General features: G+C 54.2%; 1 protein-coding gene across 4 annotated transcripts; it reads right to left on the bottom strand.

Moving 5' to 3' along the window:
* Window positions 1-314: 314 nt before the first annotated feature.
* Ttc21a (tetratricopeptide repeat domain 21A) lies at window positions 315-18,741 on the bottom strand. 4 transcript variants are annotated; one of them, XM_090323374.1, is made up of 30 exons: window positions 18,644-18,741; window positions 17,886-18,015; window positions 17,410-17,520; window positions 16,573-16,745; window positions 15,077-15,199; window positions 14,713-14,870; window positions 13,573-13,657; window positions 12,792-12,890; window positions 11,848-12,040; window positions 11,323-11,420; window positions 10,751-10,954; window positions 10,462-10,591; window positions 9,675-9,832; window positions 9,307-9,525; window positions 8,705-8,943; window positions 8,101-8,173; window positions 7,898-8,008; window positions 6,859-6,997; window positions 6,626-6,729; window positions 6,147-6,335; window positions 5,497-5,607; window positions 4,647-4,728; window positions 3,920-4,070; window positions 3,115-3,276; window positions 2,470-2,650; window positions 2,133-2,357; window positions 1,345-1,465; window positions 1,115-1,182; window positions 932-1,010; window positions 315-691 (listed from the first exon to the last, which is right to left on the bottom strand). In XM_090323374.1, exons 1-29 carry the CDS (start codon window positions 18,668-18,670, stop codon window positions 933-935), a joined length of 3,942 nt encoding a protein of 1,313 aa, XP_090179500.1. In that variant the 5' UTR covers window positions 18,671-18,741; the 3' UTR covers window positions 315-691; window position 932. The 4 variants fall into 4 exon arrangements, with proteins under 4 accessions (XP_090179500.1, XP_090179496.1, XP_090179497.1 ...); XM_090323370.1 differs by lacking the exons at window positions 15,077-15,199; window positions 16,573-16,745; window positions 17,410-17,520; window positions 17,886-18,015; window positions 18,644-18,741 and having other exon boundaries at window positions 315-606; window positions 14,713-14,868; XM_090323371.1 differs by lacking the exons at window positions 932-1,010; window positions 15,077-15,199; window positions 16,573-16,745; ... (1 more) ...; window positions 17,886-18,015; window positions 18,644-18,741 and having other exon boundaries at window positions 1,065-1,182; window positions 14,713-14,868.
* Between the last annotated feature and the right edge of the window lie 110 nt (window positions 18,742-18,851).

Here is an 18,851-nt window from a genome sequence, read left to right as displayed (position 1 = left end):
ACAGCGCCCAGGCCCTGAGTTCAAGCCCTCAGATCTGCACCTGCTATGCACGCGCACGCGCACACACATACATACAATCAGCAAAAAACCAGACGTGGAGGTGTGGCTCAGGTGGCAGAGCTCCGGCTTTAAGTGGGAAAAAAAGTGTAAGAGGCCCTGATTCAAGCCTGTACCAGCACCAAAGTTGTGTGTGTGAGTGTGTCTACAGATAACCCTGGTGCAGGATGGGATTTTTTTTGGGGGGGGGACAGTCAGTGAATGCCACACAGATGTAGTTCAGGAAGTCGGGGGGGGGGGGGCAGGAAACTTGGAAACTTGGGAGAAATCTCCTGTCCATCCTCACCAGCCAAACCTGTCTACCCGGTCCCTGGCAGCCACCCCTGGGCCCCAGGCCAAAACAACAGGCCGCACCCAGTCCAGGAGGTTGTTTCACCTCGCTGCCTCCGGGTTAAGACTAAGCTTTGGGGAGGGAGGACAGCCCAGCCACTCAGGGAGGCTGAGATCTGGAGGGTCGTGGTTCAAAGCCAGCCTCCTGGGATGAGGAAATTCTGTGAGACTCTTCATCTCCAACGAACCACCGGGAAACCGGAAGTGGCGCCATATAACCTATGGCTCCAAAATGGTGGGAGGCAAACCTTGAGCTCCAAGAGGCTCAGGGATGGTGCCCAGGCCTTGAGTTCAAATTCTACCACTGACCAAAAAAATATGGAAAGAAAATCACTCTAGGGGCCTCAAAACTGGGGTTCCCCTTCCCCCACAACCCATCTCTGGAAAATCACCCTGAATAATCTGCCTCCAACACAGAGCTGCAGCTGAATAGGGAATTGTCTAAATTCTCCAGAAATCCACTTTGCCTCCCGACTTTAATGATTCCCGCCAATCTAGGGGTGCAACCCACCCTCCAACTCCATCCCCCCCTCTACCCTGCCACCTCAGGGCCTCAGAGATCCCTGGGCTTTTTCCAGAATCTCCTCTCTGATCTTGGGGTAACTGGGATGTTCCAACAGAACCTAGTGCAGGAAAAAAAAATAGGGGAGGGGAACCCAGTTGCCCAAGGCTGGTACCTCAGTCACCCCAGGACCCCTCCTCTTGGGGGTGACAGCGGGCGGCTTACGTCACGGCAGATATCGATGGCTTCCACAAACTTCTTGTCCTTCAGGTAGTTGAATGCCAGCTTGAAACCTAAGGGGGGGACAGCATAGGAGGTGGCACCATGCGGACTTTAAGTTCCGGGGCTCAGGTGGGTGACTGTGGCGAGAGCCTATCACCATCCTCATCCCCAGCCTTGAAGGACCCACACGCCCCACCCCCCCCAGCCACGATCACCCTAGCTGGTCGCCTCACCGATGGCTGGGTTGGCATGGTGGCTGTATTTCCAGGCCAGTTCGTAGTTGGTGGCGGCGTCCTTGTAGGATTGCTCTTTCTCCATGATGAAGCCCATGTACTCGTAGGCCTTGGAGCAGGACTGTGGGGCGTGCAGGGAGGCGGGGGGTAGGGGGGTAACGCCACTCAGAGCTCCTCACCTGAAGAGCCACATGGGTCCCCCAACACCAGAGAAAGGGGCCTGGATGGCCAGGCATTCGCCTGTCATCCTAGCTGCTCAAGAGGCTGAGATCCTGAGGATCTCAGTTCAAAGCCACGAGGACTCTCATCTCCAACGGACCAGCCCAAAAGCCGGAAGTGGAGCTGTGGCTCAAGCGGTAGAGCGCCAGCCTTGGAGAGGAAGTGCCAAATAATAATAACAGGAATAATAGTGTTGGCATAACCCCCTTCCACCAAGCTCTTCTATAGCTGAGAGGCGCCCACAGCCTGGCGCTGTCCTGTCCTGAGATCTTTCACTCACGGTTGGTGCTTTACTGCTTGAGCCACAGCTGCACTTCTGGTTTTTTGTTGGTTCATTGGAGATCAGAGTCTCAGGCATTTTCCTGCCTAGGGCTGGCTTTGAACTATGACCCTTCAGATCTCAGTTTCCTGAGTCCCTGGGATTCCAGGCGTGAGCCACCACTCCCAGTCCTTCTCTTCTCTCTGGCCATATGTGTGTGCTCGTCTATTGGGAGCCTGGCCTCTGTCCTCCTCACCCCGGGACCCCATTTTCTCCTCCCTGACCACCACCCCCTCCCCACAGAGTTCACCTTGTTGTAATGCACACAGCGTCTCAGCAGCTCGGAGGCCAGGTCGAACTTCCCGCTCTGGCAGTAGATATCAGCCAGGAGCAGCCAGGCCCGCTCCAGGTCGTCCGCCTCGGGCGGAGTCCAGGAGGCCTTGGCCAGGCGTTTGAGCTGCGTGCGGGCCTTGGGTATCTGCTTGAGCAGCGTATAGGCCTGAGCCATGGCCAGAAGTGGGGCCACATTTTCCTTCTGGCACACGGAGAGCGGGGAGGGATGGGTGTGTAGGGTGGGGTGGAATTTGGGGATCCTATTGCACCCCCCTGTCTCACCTCACCCCTCCCTCCACCCTGGGCACACTCACCTCGGCCTGTGCCATGTCCACGAAGTTGCCCAGGGCCAGCTCCACGTTGGCTTTCTCCCTCGTGGCCAGCAGACACAGGCTCTGGAGGAGTCGCAGCTGGGCTGGACCCGGGTCCCAGGATGGAGAGGACTCCTGCAGCAGCCGCTCCGCCGTGCGCACCCCGTGCTGCCGGGCCTCCCCCCTGCCCCGCGTGCAGACTCGTTTATGCACAGGTCACAATTGTTAGTATTTACATGACTGGATATGCTTTACCTGTTTAGAGATGTTTCTATAGCCCCAGTCTTGGGATTCGAACTCAGGGCTTGGGCGCTATCCTTGAGCTTCTTTTCAATCAAGGTTGGCACACTACCACTCTGAGCCCCATATACATACATATATATATATATGGTTTGCTGGTGGTTCACTGGAGATGAGAGAAGCTCCTGGACTTTCCTGCCCCAGGCTGGCTTTGAACCACAATCCTCAGATCTCAGCCTGTTGGCCGTGAGCCAGCGTGTATGGCTCAGAGCTGAGGATTTCTGGGGGGAGACTGCCGGCCCGTCCCCAGGGCCCTTTCCCTGGCTTCCCTTTGGAGACTGAGGCCTTTTCCCCCTTCTTCCCAACACCCCCCTCCCTACCCTCCCCCCAGCATTTTCCCTTCCTTACTTGTTCTCAGTCCCCGTGTTTTCAAAAGCTTCTCCTCCCACGATCTCGTTGTCGGGGTTGAGGCAGATCTGAACCATGTCGTAGGTTGCGCTCTGGCCCCACGTGCCATCTTTGCGGGCTTTGTTCAGGAACTTCAAGGCCTCATTGGGCTGTCCGATATGCCTGGAGTTGGAGAAGGTAAAATCCCCCCAAGAACTGAAGGGGAAGGGGGGGGACACACGAAGCCTTTGTAGAGGCCACAGGATGCCAGCAGATGCCATTTGTCATTCTCGGGGGGCTGCCATCTTGAGGATCGCAATTGGAGGCTAAGCCCAAGCTGGGCAGGCAGGTGGGTCTCATGAGAGACCAGGGACTGTCATCCCAGCTACTCAAACAGATCTGGAGGATCATGGTTCAAAGCCAGCCCCAGGCAGGAGAGCCCTGGAGACCACATGCAAGGAACCATTGTTTTATTTATTTATTTATTATTTTGCCAGTCCTGGGTCTTGAACTCAGGGCCTGGGCACTGTCCCTAAGTTTCTTTTGCTCAAGGCTGGTGCTCTACCACTTGAGCCACAGTGCCACTTCTGGTTTTCTGGTGCTTCACTGGAGATGAGCATCTCAACAGACTTTCCTGTCCCAGGCTGGCTTTAAACGGTGATCCTTCAGATCTCAGCCTCCTGAGTAGCTGGAACGCCAGGCGTGAGCCACCGGCTTCTTCTTGCTTTCCTAAAATATCCTAGCCATCCAGTACGGACGAGCTCTTGAAGCATGGCTGACCCTTCCTCACCCCCCCCTCCCACCTCGCCACCCCAGCTCTGCTCACCAGTAGTAGACGCCCTTACAGTAGTTGAACCCTGGCTCTAACAGTATCCTGCTTGACGCCTTCTTGGCTAGTTCGAAGAACGAGGGAGCCTCCTCAAGTCGGCCACAGCGTCGTAGCAGATTGATTAATTTGTTCAGTACCTCAAAGTTGTCTGAAAAAGAAAGAAGACCAAGCTAGGAGCCAGTGACTTCCAGCCCAGCGCGGGGAAAGTCTGTGAGACTCTTACCTCCAAATGAACTACTCAGAAAAAGCCCCAAGTGGTGCTGTGGCTCAAGTGGTAGAGTGCCAGTCTTGAGCACAAGAAGCTCAAGGACAGTGTTCAGGCCCTGAGTTCAAGCCTCAGATGGACACCATAAATACATAAATAAATGAAAGGGGGTGGAGCTGGTGATCTTAATTTACAGCCCAGGGAAATGGGGGTTACTTTCTAGTTCTAAGTGGCTGTGATCTCAGAAAGAGGGGTACACTGAGCTCCACTACACATGATATGCTGATTCTAGGGCTGCGTGTCCTGGACCAGGAAACAGCTATGGCCTTGGGCAGAGGACCCAACACATCCTGGGTCTGTGTTATCAGTTTCCTGCTTCTTTAGAACAATCCAGAGGAAGGGTTTCCTCTGCCCGTTCCGTTCCGGAAGAAGAAGAGCGGGCCCGCCCTGGGCTGGGGAGAAGCAGGGGCCTGAGGTGGCTGTTGGATGAGATCTGAGGTTGGCAAAGGCCAGAGTTACCTGGAACTTTCTCCAGGACTTCGCGGTAGTGACCGATGGCTGCTTCGTAGTTCTGTTTCTGAAACATCAGGTCAGCTAATATCTGTCAGAAAGCACACAGGCCGGGGCGCTGACCTCGCATGCACGAAGCCCTGGGTTCGATTCCTCAGCACCCCATACAAGGAAAAAGCTGGCAGTGCCTCAAGTGGTAGAGTGGTCAGCCTTGGGCAAAAGAAACTCAGGGACAGTGCCCAGACCCTGAGTTCAAGCCCCAGGCCTGGCAAAAAATAAAAACAGAACAAAACACAAAAAGAACCTTGGCCAGTCCTACTTTTACTGGCAGGAAGAGTGGATTCTCATGAGCCAATCAGGTTCAGCCCCTATGCTCAGTGGGCGTGGCTTCCCTGGAGCCTATCAATTTCATTCCCTGTGTGGTGGGCGTGGCCTTCCTGGGGCCAATCACTTCCAACCCCGGTGCTCAGTGGGCGTGGCTTCCCCGGAGCCTATCAATTTCATTCCCTGTGTGTGGTGGGCGTGGCCTTCCTGGGGCCAATCACTTCCAACCCCGGTGCTCAGTGGGCGTGGCTTCCCCGGAGCCTATCAATTTCATCCCCTATGCTCAGTGGGTGTGGCCTGTCTGGAGCCCATCAGTTTCACCCCCTGGGCTCGGCTGGGCTTTCTGGTTGCCCCTTGCCTGCTAGCCAGGGAAGGGCCTGGCAGGTGGTGGGAGGGAGGGGGGGTGCACCCCATCTTTTCCTTGGTGATACAGACTGGGGGCTTTCCATGGAACGACTGGAAACAGCCTGAGTGTGGTCTCCCGGTGTCCCGATGTGGATGGGGGGGGAGGGAACCCCTCCCTTCCCCCACTCACCACAGATGTGGAGGTGTCAGCCTGCGCCACGTGCAGAAGCGTGGTGCACTGGTTCTCACACAGGTCCAGCTCTCCCTGGAGCAGATGCAGCCGTGCCAGCTCCAACACTGCCTGCACAGGCAGACACAAGCAATGTCCACCGGGGGTGGGGGAGTAGGGGTGGGGGGGTAGGGGGGGAACCCCACATTAATGACTTTCTTTTTTTAATTTTTGGTCAGGGCCTGGGCGCTGTCCCTGAGCCTCTTGGTGCTCAAGGCTGGCGCTCTACCTCTTTGAGCCACATATATGGCGCCACTTCCGGCTTTCTGATGGTTCCTTGGAGATGAGAGTCTCCCAGGCTGTGTGCTGGTGGCTCACGCTGGCCATCCCAGCTACTCAGGAGGCTGAGAGCTAGGGGATCGTGGTTCAAAGCCAGCCCTGGGGCAGGAAAGTTCATGAGATTCTCATCTCCAACAGAATCACCAGGACACCGGAAGTGGCGCCATCTATATGGCTCAAAGTGGTAGAGTGCTCCTCTTGAGCATGAAAAGGCTCAGGGACAGTGCCAACCAACCCCAACTCCCCAGAGAAGGCTGGAGCTTCCCTATCTGAACAAAGACTCCACAGCCACCCTGGTGAGGAGTTGAGATCTTGCTTCCGGGATCACCCACCTTATTGTCAGTAGGTGAGTAGGAGAGAGCGTCCTTGTAAGACCGCACAGCTTTGGCATAGTCCTTCTCTGACATGTAGTGCTCCCCACACTGGATGCAAATGGAGGATGCCAATCTCTTCTGGGTGGGGAGGAGCTCTGGCTGCTCTATTGGCAAGCGCTTAAGTATTCTTGACTGCAGCTCCAAGGCCTTGGGGGGAAAAAGTGAGTTGGGCTGGTGAACCTTAAATCCTAGGGCTCAGGTTTCTGGAGGCTGAGATCTTGAGGATCGTGGTTCAAAGCCAGTCCTGGGCAGGAAAGTCCATGAGGCACTCATTTCCAAGAGAACCATCGGGAAACCGGAAGTGGCGCCATGTATCTGGCTCAAAGTGGTAGAGCGCTTAACCTTGAACACCAAGAGGCTCAGGGACGGCCCCTAGGCTGTGAGTTCAAACCCCAAGAGTGGCACAAACAGAAAACCAACCCAGTCTTGTGGGTTACCTTGTTCAACGTTTCCATGACCTCATCCTTCTTGTGACTCTTGTAGACCTTTGTAAGCAACAGCAGGCATTTTACTTGGTTCATCATGGATGCGATATCTTTGGCTGTGGGAAGGAAATCTCCATCGTTTGTTTCTGTGTTCTTGGGGTGCTGGGTGAGGTCAGGAGGGGGCCAGGTCACGGTGGGGGAAGGCTGGTGATAAAGGTGTGCGTGTGAGCTCAACCCGACGTTACCTGCATCCCGGTCCAGCGCCTGCTTCAGAATCTTCTCGGCTTTGCTGAACTTCTTTAATTTCAGAAGCAAGGCGGCCAGGTCACAGCACAGGAAGTCCTGCCCGCTGATCTTCTGGGCTGCCTCGTAGTAATTAATCGCCTTGGTGAGAATTGAGACCATTTTGGAGAAGGGAGGGGGGGTGGCCTTGGTTTGGTGACTGAGAGCGTCCAGGCTTCCTTTACCCCCGAGACCTCGGATCTCAGGTCTCCAGGATACACGGGTCATTTCAACACCCAAGGACAAAGACATGGGTGCCTGTGGCTGTGCCTGCCAGCCCAGTGACAGGAGGCTGAGATCTCAAGGATCATGATGCGAGGCCAATCCGGTCTCAGAAAAATCCAGAAGTAGAGCCTTGACTCAAAGGATAGGACACTAGCCTTGAGCAAAAAGAAAAAGCCATAGGGACAGCGCCCAAGGTCCTGAGCTCAAGACGTAGCGCGCGCGCACGCACACGCACACACACACACACACACACACACACACACACACACACTGAATACATAAAGAGCAAGCGTCCTGATAGCTCATATCTAGCTACTCAGGAGGCTGAGATCTGAGGATCGTGGTTCAAAGCCAGCCGGGGCAGGAAATTCCATGAGACTCTCATCTCCAAGGAACCACTAGAAAATAAGGAAGTGGTGCCATATGTAAAGTTCTATATGGTAGAGAGCCAGCCTTGAGCGCAATGAGCCCAGGGGCATTGCCCAGGTCCTGAGTTCAAGCCCTGGGGCTGACAGAAAAAAGAAAGACAGAAAGAAAAGAGGGAGAGAAAGATGGAAGGAAGGGAGGGAGGGAAGGAAAGAAGGGAAAGGAAGGATGGAAGGAGGGAGGGAAGGAAGGAAAGGAGGAGGACAGGTGATGGCCGGATCTGCTCTTTGGCAGGCTGGACCCTCAGCAGGGAGCTGTGGTGGAAACAGCTATTTTGCACCCTGTTCCATCTTCCCTAGCCCTTTCCCAGCCTCCCTTCCTCCTGCCCTCCCTCCCTGGGGCCGGCCTGACCTTGCTGTACTGGTGAGTCTTCACGTAAGCCTGTCCAATTCTGCTGACCAGCGAGGCATCATGGGGGTTCTTTTTGTACGCCTCCTCATACACTTCCAGGGCCTTTTCAGGCTGGTGGAGGAAGAATGTGTGTGAGAGTGTGTGTGTGTGTGTGTGTGTGTGTGTGTGTGGAGAGAGGGGTGGGGTCTGGGCACCTCGCTTACCTCCTGGATCTTCATGTAGGCATCGCCCAGGAGCAGGCTGGTGTGAGGGCCGGGGAGGTGTTCACACAGCTCCCTGCGAGGAGAACCAGCATCTCAACGACTGGTACCCGTCACCCCAGCCATGCCAGGAGGCTGAGATGCGGAGGGTCAAGGTTCAAGGCCAGGAAAGGCAGTGAGACTTTCATCTCCAAAGAGCTACCAGAAAACCGGAAGTGGCGCCATATATATAGGGCTCGAAGTGGTAGAGTGCCAGCCTAGAGCTGGAGAGCTTAGGGATAGCACCCAGACCCTGACTTCGAACCCCAGGACCAGAGTAATAAGGAAAAAGCTAGAAAGAGAGGGAGAGAGAGAGGGAAGGAAGGAAGAAGAAAAGAAGAAGCAAGATAAAAAGGAAAGAAAGAGAAGGACAGTATAACAAAAAGGCAGTAAGGAAAGAAGGAAGAAAAGAAATGAAGGAAGGAAGGCAGTTAAGAAGGAAGTGAGGATGGAGGGAAAGCAGGAAGGAGTGGGAAAGGAAGAAGGGGGAGGAAGAGGAAGGAAGGAGGAAGGGGGAAGGGAAGACAGGAAAGGGGAAGGGGAACGGAGGCAGCAGGGGCGCCGTCACCGGTAGCAGCTGATGAAGAGGCGAGGGTCCTTGTGCATCTCCAGGTAAATGTCGGCCATCTTCTCCCGGGCCTGGATGCAGTAGGGCTGTGTAGGGGCGACGTTTCTCAGCATGTCCAGCGCGGCGTCCACGTGGCCTTTGCTCAGGGCCAGGTCCACGTTGGCGATGGTGACACGGCTCTCCTCGGGCGTGCCGTGGAACTGGTGGATGGCGTCCTGCATGACTTTCGTGGCCTCGTGCTGCAAAACCACATGGAGGCGTCGCACCCCAGAGCCCCGACGACCCCAAATCCATCCTGGCCACGAGCGACCGTGCCTCCTGCCTGCCATCCCAGCCACACAGGAGGCTGCGATCCGGATGATCACGGTCCCAAGCCAGCCAGGGGCAGGGCAGTAAAGTCCATGAGACTCTTCATCTCCCATGAACCACCAGGAAACAGGAAGTGGCGCCATATATATGGCTCAAAGTGGTAGAGCTGTCAGCCTCGAGCAGGAAACAGCTCAGGGACGACGCCCAGCTTCCCAGCTCCATCAGGGCCTCCTCCTGTCCCAGACTCGCCCCCCCCCCCCGCTCCAACCCCTGCACCCCCAGCTTTTTCTCACCAGCTCCCCATTCAGTCGAAGAGCCTCCACCAGCTCCAGCAAGATGGATGCCCGTTCGCTGGGCTGCAAAGATGGTGCCCGGGGTCTGCGGCTTCCTTCTTCCCCTTTAGTGGCTGGCAGGTTCATGATCATTTTTAGGGTCTTTATGGCTTCTGGGTGGTCCCCGGATTTGTTGAGGGCCCTAGCTTTGATGAAGTGGTACAGGGGGTAGTCTCGAACCTACAGAGGGGCCAGTGAAAGAGAGAGAGAGAGAGAGGGCACACAGGCTCTCAGATCAAGAAGGCCTGAGGGATCAGGCAGCACCCCACTTCCCCTGGGGAGGGGTGACGCGCTGGGGGGTGGTGTTTGCGACCCCTGACATGACACACCTGGAAGTTGTGGCTGACGCCCAGCTCCAGGCAGTGGGCACACATGGCGAAGTTGTCCTGGGCCAAGTATATTTGGGCCATGAGGAGGTACGCTTCTGCCAAGGAGGGGTCCAGGTCCAGGCAGCGCTGCAGCGTGCTCTGCGCATTCTCCAGGTCTCCTGGCGGCGGCAAAGCAATCTTGGGCAGATGTGTCGGGGTTGCGGGGTAGGGGTGGAGGCAGGGGGCCAGATCCTAAGGGCTTGAACTCCAGGCCCAGGTGTTCTACCAATGAGCCACACCTCCACTTCTGCTTTTGTTTTGCGGGGTTCCCTGGATGTTAAGAGGCTCACGGGCTCTTCCGCCCTGAGGTTGGCTTTGAACCGCGATCCTCCAGATCTCAGCCTCTCGCTACCCATCCCAAAGTTTATGGACCACGAACTGGCACCAAGCAGGAAGCAATCACAGGCTTGGAGACACCCCCCCCTGCCCCCCCCAAGTGGTGAGAGAGGGTGAGGAGGGGCTGTGGGGGGAAGGAGCTGGGTGCCGGTGGCTCACACCCGTCGTCCCAGTTGCTCAGGAGGCTGAGATCTGGAGGATCTGGGCCGGGAAGCCCATGAGACGCTCATCCTCAGTACATCACCAGAAAACCGGAAGTGGCGCCATATCTATCTCAAGTGGCAGAGCGCCAGCCTTTGCACAAACGAGCTCAGGGACAGCGCCCAAGCTGCGAGTTCAAATCCCAGGACTGGCAAAAAGAGAAAAAGCAGCTGGAGGGGACGGGAGGCCAGGCGTGAGAGGCGGAACCCACCTGAGAGGTACTTGACCTCGGCCATCACAAACAGAGGCTCCATCATGGCGGGAACGGCTTTTACCACAGGGCTCAGGATCATGGCCACTTGCTTTAGGAGCGGGGACACCACCTGGCCCGGCGCCCGTGGCTGTGGGGACACGCGTGCTGGCTGTGGGCTCCCCCTCAAGGCTCCCCCTCCCCCTTCTCTCTCCTTCCCTCCCCTTCCATCTTCCCTCCCTCCCTCCCTCCCTCCCTCCCTCCCTCCCTCCCTCCCTCCTTCCTTCCTGTTCCCCAGCCATTTCCTAACCTGATTGGGGCAGAAGCGCAGCAACTCCCGGGCGATGCAGACGAGGAAGAGGGGATCGAGCTTCTCAAAGTACTCGGGGCCCAGGGGCAGGGCCTGCATGGCGGAGAAGTGCAGCTCCACGGCCTCCTTGAGGAGCGCTGGGGCTTCTTGCTCCCCGCCCTGGTGTTTCTTGGAGGCCAGGAGGGCTTGGAGAAACACCAGCACCTGTGGAAACCCACCAACAGGACGTGATGGCGCCGAACCCAAGAGGGAAGCAAAAACCAGCAGGAAAGACAGCCTAGAGGCCATTTAGGCGCTGGTGGCTCACGCCTGTCATCCCGGCAACCGAGAGGCTGAGATCTGGAGAATCATAGTTCAAAACCAGCCCGGGCAGGAAAATTTAGGAGACTCTCATCTCCCAATGAACCATCAGAAAACTGGAAGTGGCGCCATATATATGGCTCTAAGAGGTAGAGCGCTGGCCTTGAATACCAACAAAAAAAGAGCTCAGAGACAGCGTCTAGGCCCTGAGTTCAAGTCCTAGGACTGGTCACCTCCTCCAATCTAAACGTTCCCTGTCCCCAGGCCGGTACCTCAGACTTCCCAAGGGATTGTTGGACTTCTTTAAGGAATTCCAGCTGTTGTGTGGCCTCCTCCAGCTGGCCTTGCAGGATGTGACACCAGATGTTCCCTAGAACGGGACCAGAACAGGATGAGCAGCCAGCTGGCTGTGAAAGGCATGACGAGCTGAGCACCAGTGCCTCAACCTTGTCTCAGCAGGCTGAGATCTGAGGATGCACGTTCAAAGCCAGCCTGGGCAGGCAAGTCCATGAGACTCTTATCTCCAAGGAACCAGCAAAACAGACCAAGAAGGTGTGGCTCAAGGGGTAGAGGGCTGGGCCTTGGGACAGCACCCAGGTCCTGAGTTTAAGCCGTGGTGCTGGTCCAGGCACACACACACACACACACACACACACACACACACACACACACACGCGCGCAGCCCAAGCCTGCTTCTTACACAGTGGTATCCAGCAAGTGTTAATTGCTCATGCACTATTTTGGGGTCCCAGAGGGAGAGGGGGGTCACATCTTGTCTTCCTAGTCTCTGCACTCACCTGTCAAGACAGCCATTCTGTTCTCCTCCAGCTTCGTGGCCTCGGTGTACCACACGCGGGCCCCCTTTGGCTGGTTCTGCAGGAGGTACAGGTAGCCCAGCTCCGTGGCTGCCAGGCCACAGGAAGGAGTGTCCGCAAAAATTTGTTCCAAGAAGCTGCTCACCAGCTGGATCACTTCCTGGTGCCTTCCACACTGCAAGGACACCAGGCAGGGCGTGGGGCTGGGGTGCAGGGGACAGCCTGGCCTGTCCCCCTCACCGTCACATCAGAGGTGGAGAGACACATGAGGCGGGATGGGGAGTGCATGCCTGTAATTCCAGCTGCTCGGGACGCTGAGATTTGAGGATCGCAGTTCAAAGCCAGCTTTTGGCAGGGAAGTCTGTGAGACTCTTTTTTTCTTGTTGTTGCTAGTTCTTGGGCTTGAACTCGGGGCCTGAGCACTGTTTTTGAGTTTTCTCAAGGCTAGTGTTCTACCACTTGAGTCACAGCACCATTTCTGGCTTTTTTCTAGGTTATGTGGTACCAAGGAATTGAACCCGGGTCCTCATGCATGCTAGGCAAGCACTCTACCACTCGGTCAAACTCCAAGCCCAAGGCTTTTTATCTCTACTTAACTACCAACCCCCCCGCCCCCCCCGCAATCACCACCAAAGCTGTGGCTCTAGTGAGCTGATAAAATACTGGGCCAGAGCCATGGTTCACGTGGTAGAGTTCCAAGCCTATGTATTAGCCGTGGCTGGCCTGGAAGCTCAATCCTCTAGATCACAGCCTCTTGAGTTGCTGGGATGACAGGCGTGAGCCACCAGCGTTTAGCTACATGTTCTTCTTAGGAGACACAGGACATGGGTCACCAATCAGAAAAGGTCACGTTTGAGCAGGACATTGGGGGACAAATGGCAGAGAGCAGCCGTCAGTCTGTTAGAAACCAGAAGCCATCGTCTTACCAATCTGCTAACCACAAGAACTTTCTGGAGGTGGAGGCTTGGATTTCCGGGCTCTTTGGTTTCCAGGGCTTTAATCAGATTTCCCACACAGCTGGCAGCCTGAGAGAACAAACAGGCAACATAAAGTGTGTATGTGTGTGTGCGCGCGCGCGCGAGCATGCGTGGCAGGAAAATTAACATACCCACTGTGGAAGGCAGTTTGGGGATTCTTCTAAAATAAAAATAAAAACTAAAACATAGCCGGGTGCCAATGAGTCACACCTGTCATCCTGGCTACTCGGGTAGAGATCCAAGGATCGAGGTTCAAAGCCAGCCTTGGGCAGGTAAGTCCCTGAGATTGTTTTTTTTTTTTGGTGGTGGTGGGACTGAAACTCAGGGCCTGGGCACTGTCCCTGAGCTCTTTTGTTCAAGGCTGGTGTTCTACCATGTGAATCCCAGTGCCACTTCTGATTTTCTGGTGGTTTAACAGAGATAAGGGTTTCTCGGACTTTCCTGCCCAGGCTGGCTTCAAACTGTGCTCTTCCAGATCTCAGTCTCCTGAGTTGCTCAGAAGATAGGCGTAAGCTACTGATACCTGGCTTCTTTAAATAATGTTATGAAGGGTTATTTATTATTTGTGTGTGTGTGTGTCAGTACTGGGACTTAGCCTTCGGACCTCATTGCTCTTGCTGAAGATTTTTTTCCCCCTCCTCTCAAGGCTGGTGTTCTACCACATGAGCCAGGGCTTTGTTCCTGCTGCCTCTGTCTTAAGAGTGAATTTCTGCAGGTCCAGACAGCTTACTATGATCGGGTTTCCTTCTCTCGCCAGCTCGTGCACCGCTAGCATCTGGCAGGCATCAATATTGTTTTCATCTTTTTCAAGGATTCTAGAACAGGAAGAGAAAGCACACAAGTAGAGGGTTTTGTGTGTGTGTGTGTGTGTGCATGTGTGTGTGTGTGTGTGTAAGGCTCAAAAAACAAGTTTATTTGAAAAGCAGAGGGAAAAAAACATAAAAAGGGGAAGAGATTTCCCATCAGTCCCAACTGGAGCTTGGAATGGAGGCCCAAGGACTCCCTCTCACAGGCCAGTTTATATACCACTAGGCTCCGCCCTGAATCCTGAGCTGCAAGCTCATTGGCCAATGGCTCCTGCATGCCCCGCCCCTGCTCTTTTCATTGGTTGAGTGGGCACCCAGTGCATTCAAGGAATGAAAAGTGTTTGCATGTAGGACCTTGGAGAAGCCTGATGGGCTATGTGTTGTCTGCCATTACTTGGTGAGGGAGGGGGAGGCTGGGATTAAGGAAGGCAACCTGGGGTTTGAACTCAGGGCCTGGGCACTGTCCCTAAGCCTTTTCGTACTCAAGGCTGGCATTCTACCACTTGAGGCACAGTTCCACTCCCAGTGTTCTGGTGGTTCAATGGAGATAAGAGTCTCCTAGACTTTCCCTTCCTGGGCTGGCTTTGAACCACAAGCCTCCAGATCTCAAGCCTTCTGAGTAACTAGGATGGCAGGCGTGAGCCACTGGCACCCAGTTAGGCTAATTATTTTTTAATTCCCATCTACCTAACGGTTCCTCTTTCTCTCGAAATTGCCAGCCAGCTAGGAGGGTGGACTGGTGACTTCTCTGGTCTATCTGTCTGTCTGTCTGTCTGTCTGTCTCTCTTTTATGCCAGTATCGAGGCTTGAACTCAGAGCTTCATTCGCTCACATACATGGCTTTTTCACTTGAGGCTGGAACTCTATTAATTGAGCTACAGCTTCATTTCCGGCATGGACTTTTCCTGCCTGGTTTTGAACTATCATCTTCCACAGCTCAACCTCTGGAGTAGCTGGGATGACAGCCGTTGAGTCCCTGGCACCCAGTCACCTGTCTGATCAGGTCAGCAACCCTGGGCTTGGAGAGAAGGGACCGCCAGGCGGGTGGCTGTGTTCCTGCTCACCTATGGGCGGTCTCTATGGTCTGCTCCCAGTCGTTTCGAGCCAGGCAAAGCCGCATCTTCAGGACCAGGGCAGGCAGGAAGCCCCCAGACCCCGCGGTAATCTGATGGGTCACCTCCAGAGCGGCCGAGAAGTTCTGGTGTATCATGAGATACGTTGCCTTTGGAAGCGAGGAAGTGGAGAGAGAAGAGGTTCCATCAAGGGTGTGCGTGTGTGTGCACCGAGCCAGGCCAGGGGCCATTACATGACCTTGAGATGACATCTCTTGGCCTTGGCTTCTCTTTTACCAGAAGGGGAGGCCTGAAGTCTCCGGTTCCTGCCACTCAGCTGGGGACCCACCCTCTTCTCCCCCATGACTCCACCTACCTTTCCCATGAGTGCCAGCAGGTCTTTGGTGTCCTGAGTCCCGTGGTCCAGGTACCTGATGGATTTCTTCACCACATGAGGCTTGTCAGAGGTGAGGTCCACCCAGCCTTTGAGGACCAGGCCCTATGGGGGGAGACACCAGGCTTCTGCTCCTGTGACCTTGATTGACCTTGTCCGATCCTATCCAGCCTTTACTCCCCCCCCCCCATCTGCTACATTGGCTTTACTTTGTTCCTTTTCAGATTAAAGGGCCCACAACTGTTGAGGGGGAAACTGAGGCAGGACAGATAGACGAGAAGGCGGGATAGACATACACACATGTAAATATATAATGCATAAAAGTAGATTATGTAAATGATATGTAATGTATTATGTACAGTAAATTACATTTATTAACAATTATAATGCATCAATACACTTTTTTTTTTTTGCCAGTCCTGAAACTTGAGCTCAGGGCCTGAGCACTGTCCTTGGACTTTCTCAAGGCTAGAGCTCTACCACTTGAGCCACAGAATCACTTCCGGCTTTTTTCTATGTATGTGGTACCGAGGAATCAAACTTGGGCCTTCATGCATGCTAGGCACGAACTCTACCTCTAGGCCAAACTCCCTGCCCCTCAATGCACTTATTGAGACAATGAATTTGGGATAAAATCAAATGCGTGATAAATTTAGTCACAATCAGCAACAGATAAAAATAAACAATAGTAATATTATAAGTATTAATAGTTAATTATAAATTCACATTAAGTGATAAGTTTAAAGACTATATTATATAACATGTTATACTGTAACAGTATATTGGGTTAAGGACATAAGATTAAAGTAGAAATTAAATATCATAAAAAAAAGAAATTAAATATCATAATTAGGAAATACAAATAAATTTATTAATACCACATGAACCTATCAAAATAAAAATACAAGTATCTACATATATAAAGAAATTAATAAAATTGTACTATCTAAAATTATAAATAAATATAAGTGATAATTCTTTTTCGTGCTGGCATATGGGACCCTCACTGAGGACCTCATGCTCTCTCATAGTCTTTTTTATTGTTTTCCTCAAGGCTGGCACTCTACCGCTTGAGCCATACCTCCACTTCTGGCTTTTTTGCTACTCAATGGGAACTAAAGAGTCTCTTGATTTTGTGTGCTGGGGACTGGGTTGCTCAGATCCAAGCTCCTGATCTGCTAGGATTTCAAGCCAGCCCCCCCACCCCCCAAGAAAAATCCCAGAAAGGTGCGGGGTGTGTGGCCTAGTGGTAGAGTGCTTGCCTAGCATGCATGAAGCCCTGGGTTTGATTCCTCACTACCACACACACAGAAAAAGCCAGAAATGGTGCTGTGGCTCAGGTGGAAGAGTGTTAGCCTTGAGAAAGCCCAAGGACAGTGCTCAGGCCCTGAGTTCAAGCCCCAGGATTGACAAAGAAAAAAAAAAGTATGCTGGGTTAGTGGGGGGCAGGCATTCTCGTGGCTTTCCGTGGCAGGTACCTCTCTGGTGTCGCTGCTGTTGTAAGCCTTGAGCATATGGTCGATGTACTCCTTGGCTTTCTCGTGACGTCCCATCAACCAAAGGAAGAGGCTGGCATAATACAAGGCCGTGTGGCTGGCATTCCGGCGAAGCTCCTTCAAGTTACCCTCTAGCTCCTGAATCACTTCCCGGTCTGCTGGCCCAGGAGAGACAGAGGCTGGTGAGGTCCAGGCAGAGAGCAAGCTCCCTCGGGCTTCCACAGCCCCAGAACTGACTCTCCTTCTGCGAGAGCCGGGCGTCTTGGCTTACGCCTGTCATCCCAGCCAGTCAGGAGGCTGAGATCTGGAGGATCACGATTAAAAGCCAGCCCAGGGCAGGTGAGTCCATGAGACTCTCATCTCCAGTGAACCACCAGGAAAAAAAAAAAGTGATGCTGTGGCTCAAGTGGGAGAGCACCAACCAGCCTGAAGTGAAAAGAGCTCAGGGTCACTGCCCAGGCCCTGAGTTCAAGTCCCAGCATACACACAGATACAAAAGACCGATAGACAACTGTGGAGACCAATAGACAGCTCTCAGCATGAAGCCAATTTAGAAATCAATCACAGCATCAGTGTGCTTCTACTCTTCCCCGCTTCCCCCTGGGGGCTGGCTTTGAACCATGAGCTTCCAGATCTCTGTCTCCTGAGTAGCCAGAGTAGCAGGTGTGTGAGTCCTGAGATCCTTCTCTCCCATCAACGACTCCCCCAACCTCAAAAAGCCAGAAGTGGAGCTGTGCTTTCAGTGGCAGAGGACTAGACTACTGGTGGGACCGGCTGTGTGTGTGTGTGTGTGTGTGTTCCGTGAATGACCGAACTTACCGCTAACTTTGTAGCTTTTGTGAGCATACAGGAGGGCCATAACTGAGCACAGCGACAGGTATGGATGGCTCTGTATATTTTCCAGGTCATTAATGGCGTCTCCAAAGTGCCCTGCAAACACACAGGTAGGCCCTGGCTTTGGCCTGAGCCCCAGAGGCTCGGCACCATCTTTCTTTCACCCAGGCCCCCAAGGACCAACAGATCTGAAAGGAGTCTGGAAAAGTCTAAAAGAAGTGGAGGAGGTCCCAGCCATCCAGGAGGCTGAGATCCAGAGGATCACGGTTCAAAGCCAGCCTGGGCAGGAGAAGTCTGTGAGACTCTCACCTCCAAGGAAACCGGAAGTGGCACCTTATATATGGTTCCAAGTTGTAGAGTGTCCGTCTTGAGCACAAAGAGGCTCAGGGATGACATCCAGGCCCTGAGTTCAAGACCCACCACCACCAACAACCAAAAAAAACAAGAGTTGTGGTTCTTACCTTGTCTGAGAAGTCCATAGGCTTTAAAAAATAACAGCACAGGATCACTGCTGAATTTCTCCAGGCCCTGGGCTGCAGCCTGGTAAACTTGGTTAAAGTACTGCTGTTGACTGTAATAAATGATCTCAGCCTGTGGAGGGACGGACAGACAGACGCTCACCCACCACGATGAGAGTAACCCCAATTTCTTTCTTCAGCTTTGATTCCAGCCGGGTGAGATGAACCCTGGCTTCCTTGCAAGAAAAGAGTCCCACCTGCAGACCGGAAGTGGCGCCATAGATGGCTTGAGTAAAATAATAATAATAATAATAATAATAATAATAATAAAGTTCAGGGACACAGAGCCCAAGGCCCCGAGTTCAAGACCCAAGACTGACACACACACACACACACACACACACACGAAGCTGAACGTGGTGCTGTGTCTCGAGTAGAGTGGCTCACACCTGTCATCCCAGCTCCTCAGGAGGAGGCTGAGACCTGGAGGATGGCAGTTCAAAGCCAGCCAGGGCTGGAACATCCCCATGAGACTCTCATCTGCAGCGAACCACCGGGACACCAGAAGTGTAGCTACTGCACAAGAGGGAGGGGAGACGCAGGGCTGGGGTGCGGGGGCCCGGGAGCGCGCCTCGAGGTGACTGCGGGGTGTGGTGTGGGCTAGGGGCAGGGAGGGGGACATCACTTCCGGGTAGACTGAGGCAGGGGGGTCGGCGCAGGGGCGGGGCCCGGGTGGAGGGAGGCACCTCACGGTCACGCACCACGAGGGCGGAGTCGTCGCTGCTCATGGCGGGGACGCGGCGGGCGGGCGAGGCCCGGAGGTCGGCGGGCGCTGCCGGGCGGAACGGCGCCGGTCCACGTCCCCTGTGGGCCAGGCTAAGGCAGTGCGCGTGCGCGCGCGTCCTTGGTAACCAAGAGGCGGGGCTGGTTGCTAGGGATGGTGACGTCGGCGTCTCCAGGCGAGGCCTC

Source organism: Megascapheus bottae, chromosome 32 (assembly GCF_031878675.1).
Source record: "Megascapheus bottae isolate mThoBot1 chromosome 32, mThoBot2.hap1, whole genome shotgun sequence".
NCBI lineage: Eukaryota > Metazoa > Chordata > Mammalia > Rodentia > Geomyidae > Megascapheus > Megascapheus bottae.
Note: the sequence above shows the minus strand (reverse complement) of the source record. Positions and strands in the feature narration are given on the sequence as shown.

Bases quoted from the DNA above. Each gene is read 5' to 3' on its own strand.
- Ttc21a (XM_090323374.1), bottom strand. From the start codon at position 18,670: ATGAGCAGCGACGACTCCGCCCTCGTG. The intron at 13,658-14,712 runs GTGAGCAGGAAC...TTCCTGTTCTAG, and splicing joins ACCATAGAGACCGCCCATAG to AATCCTTGAAAAAGATGAAA. The intron at 3,277-3,919 runs GTGAGCAGAGCT...CTCCAACTCCAG, and splicing joins TGTAAGGGCGTCTACTACTG to GCATATCGGACAGCCCAATG.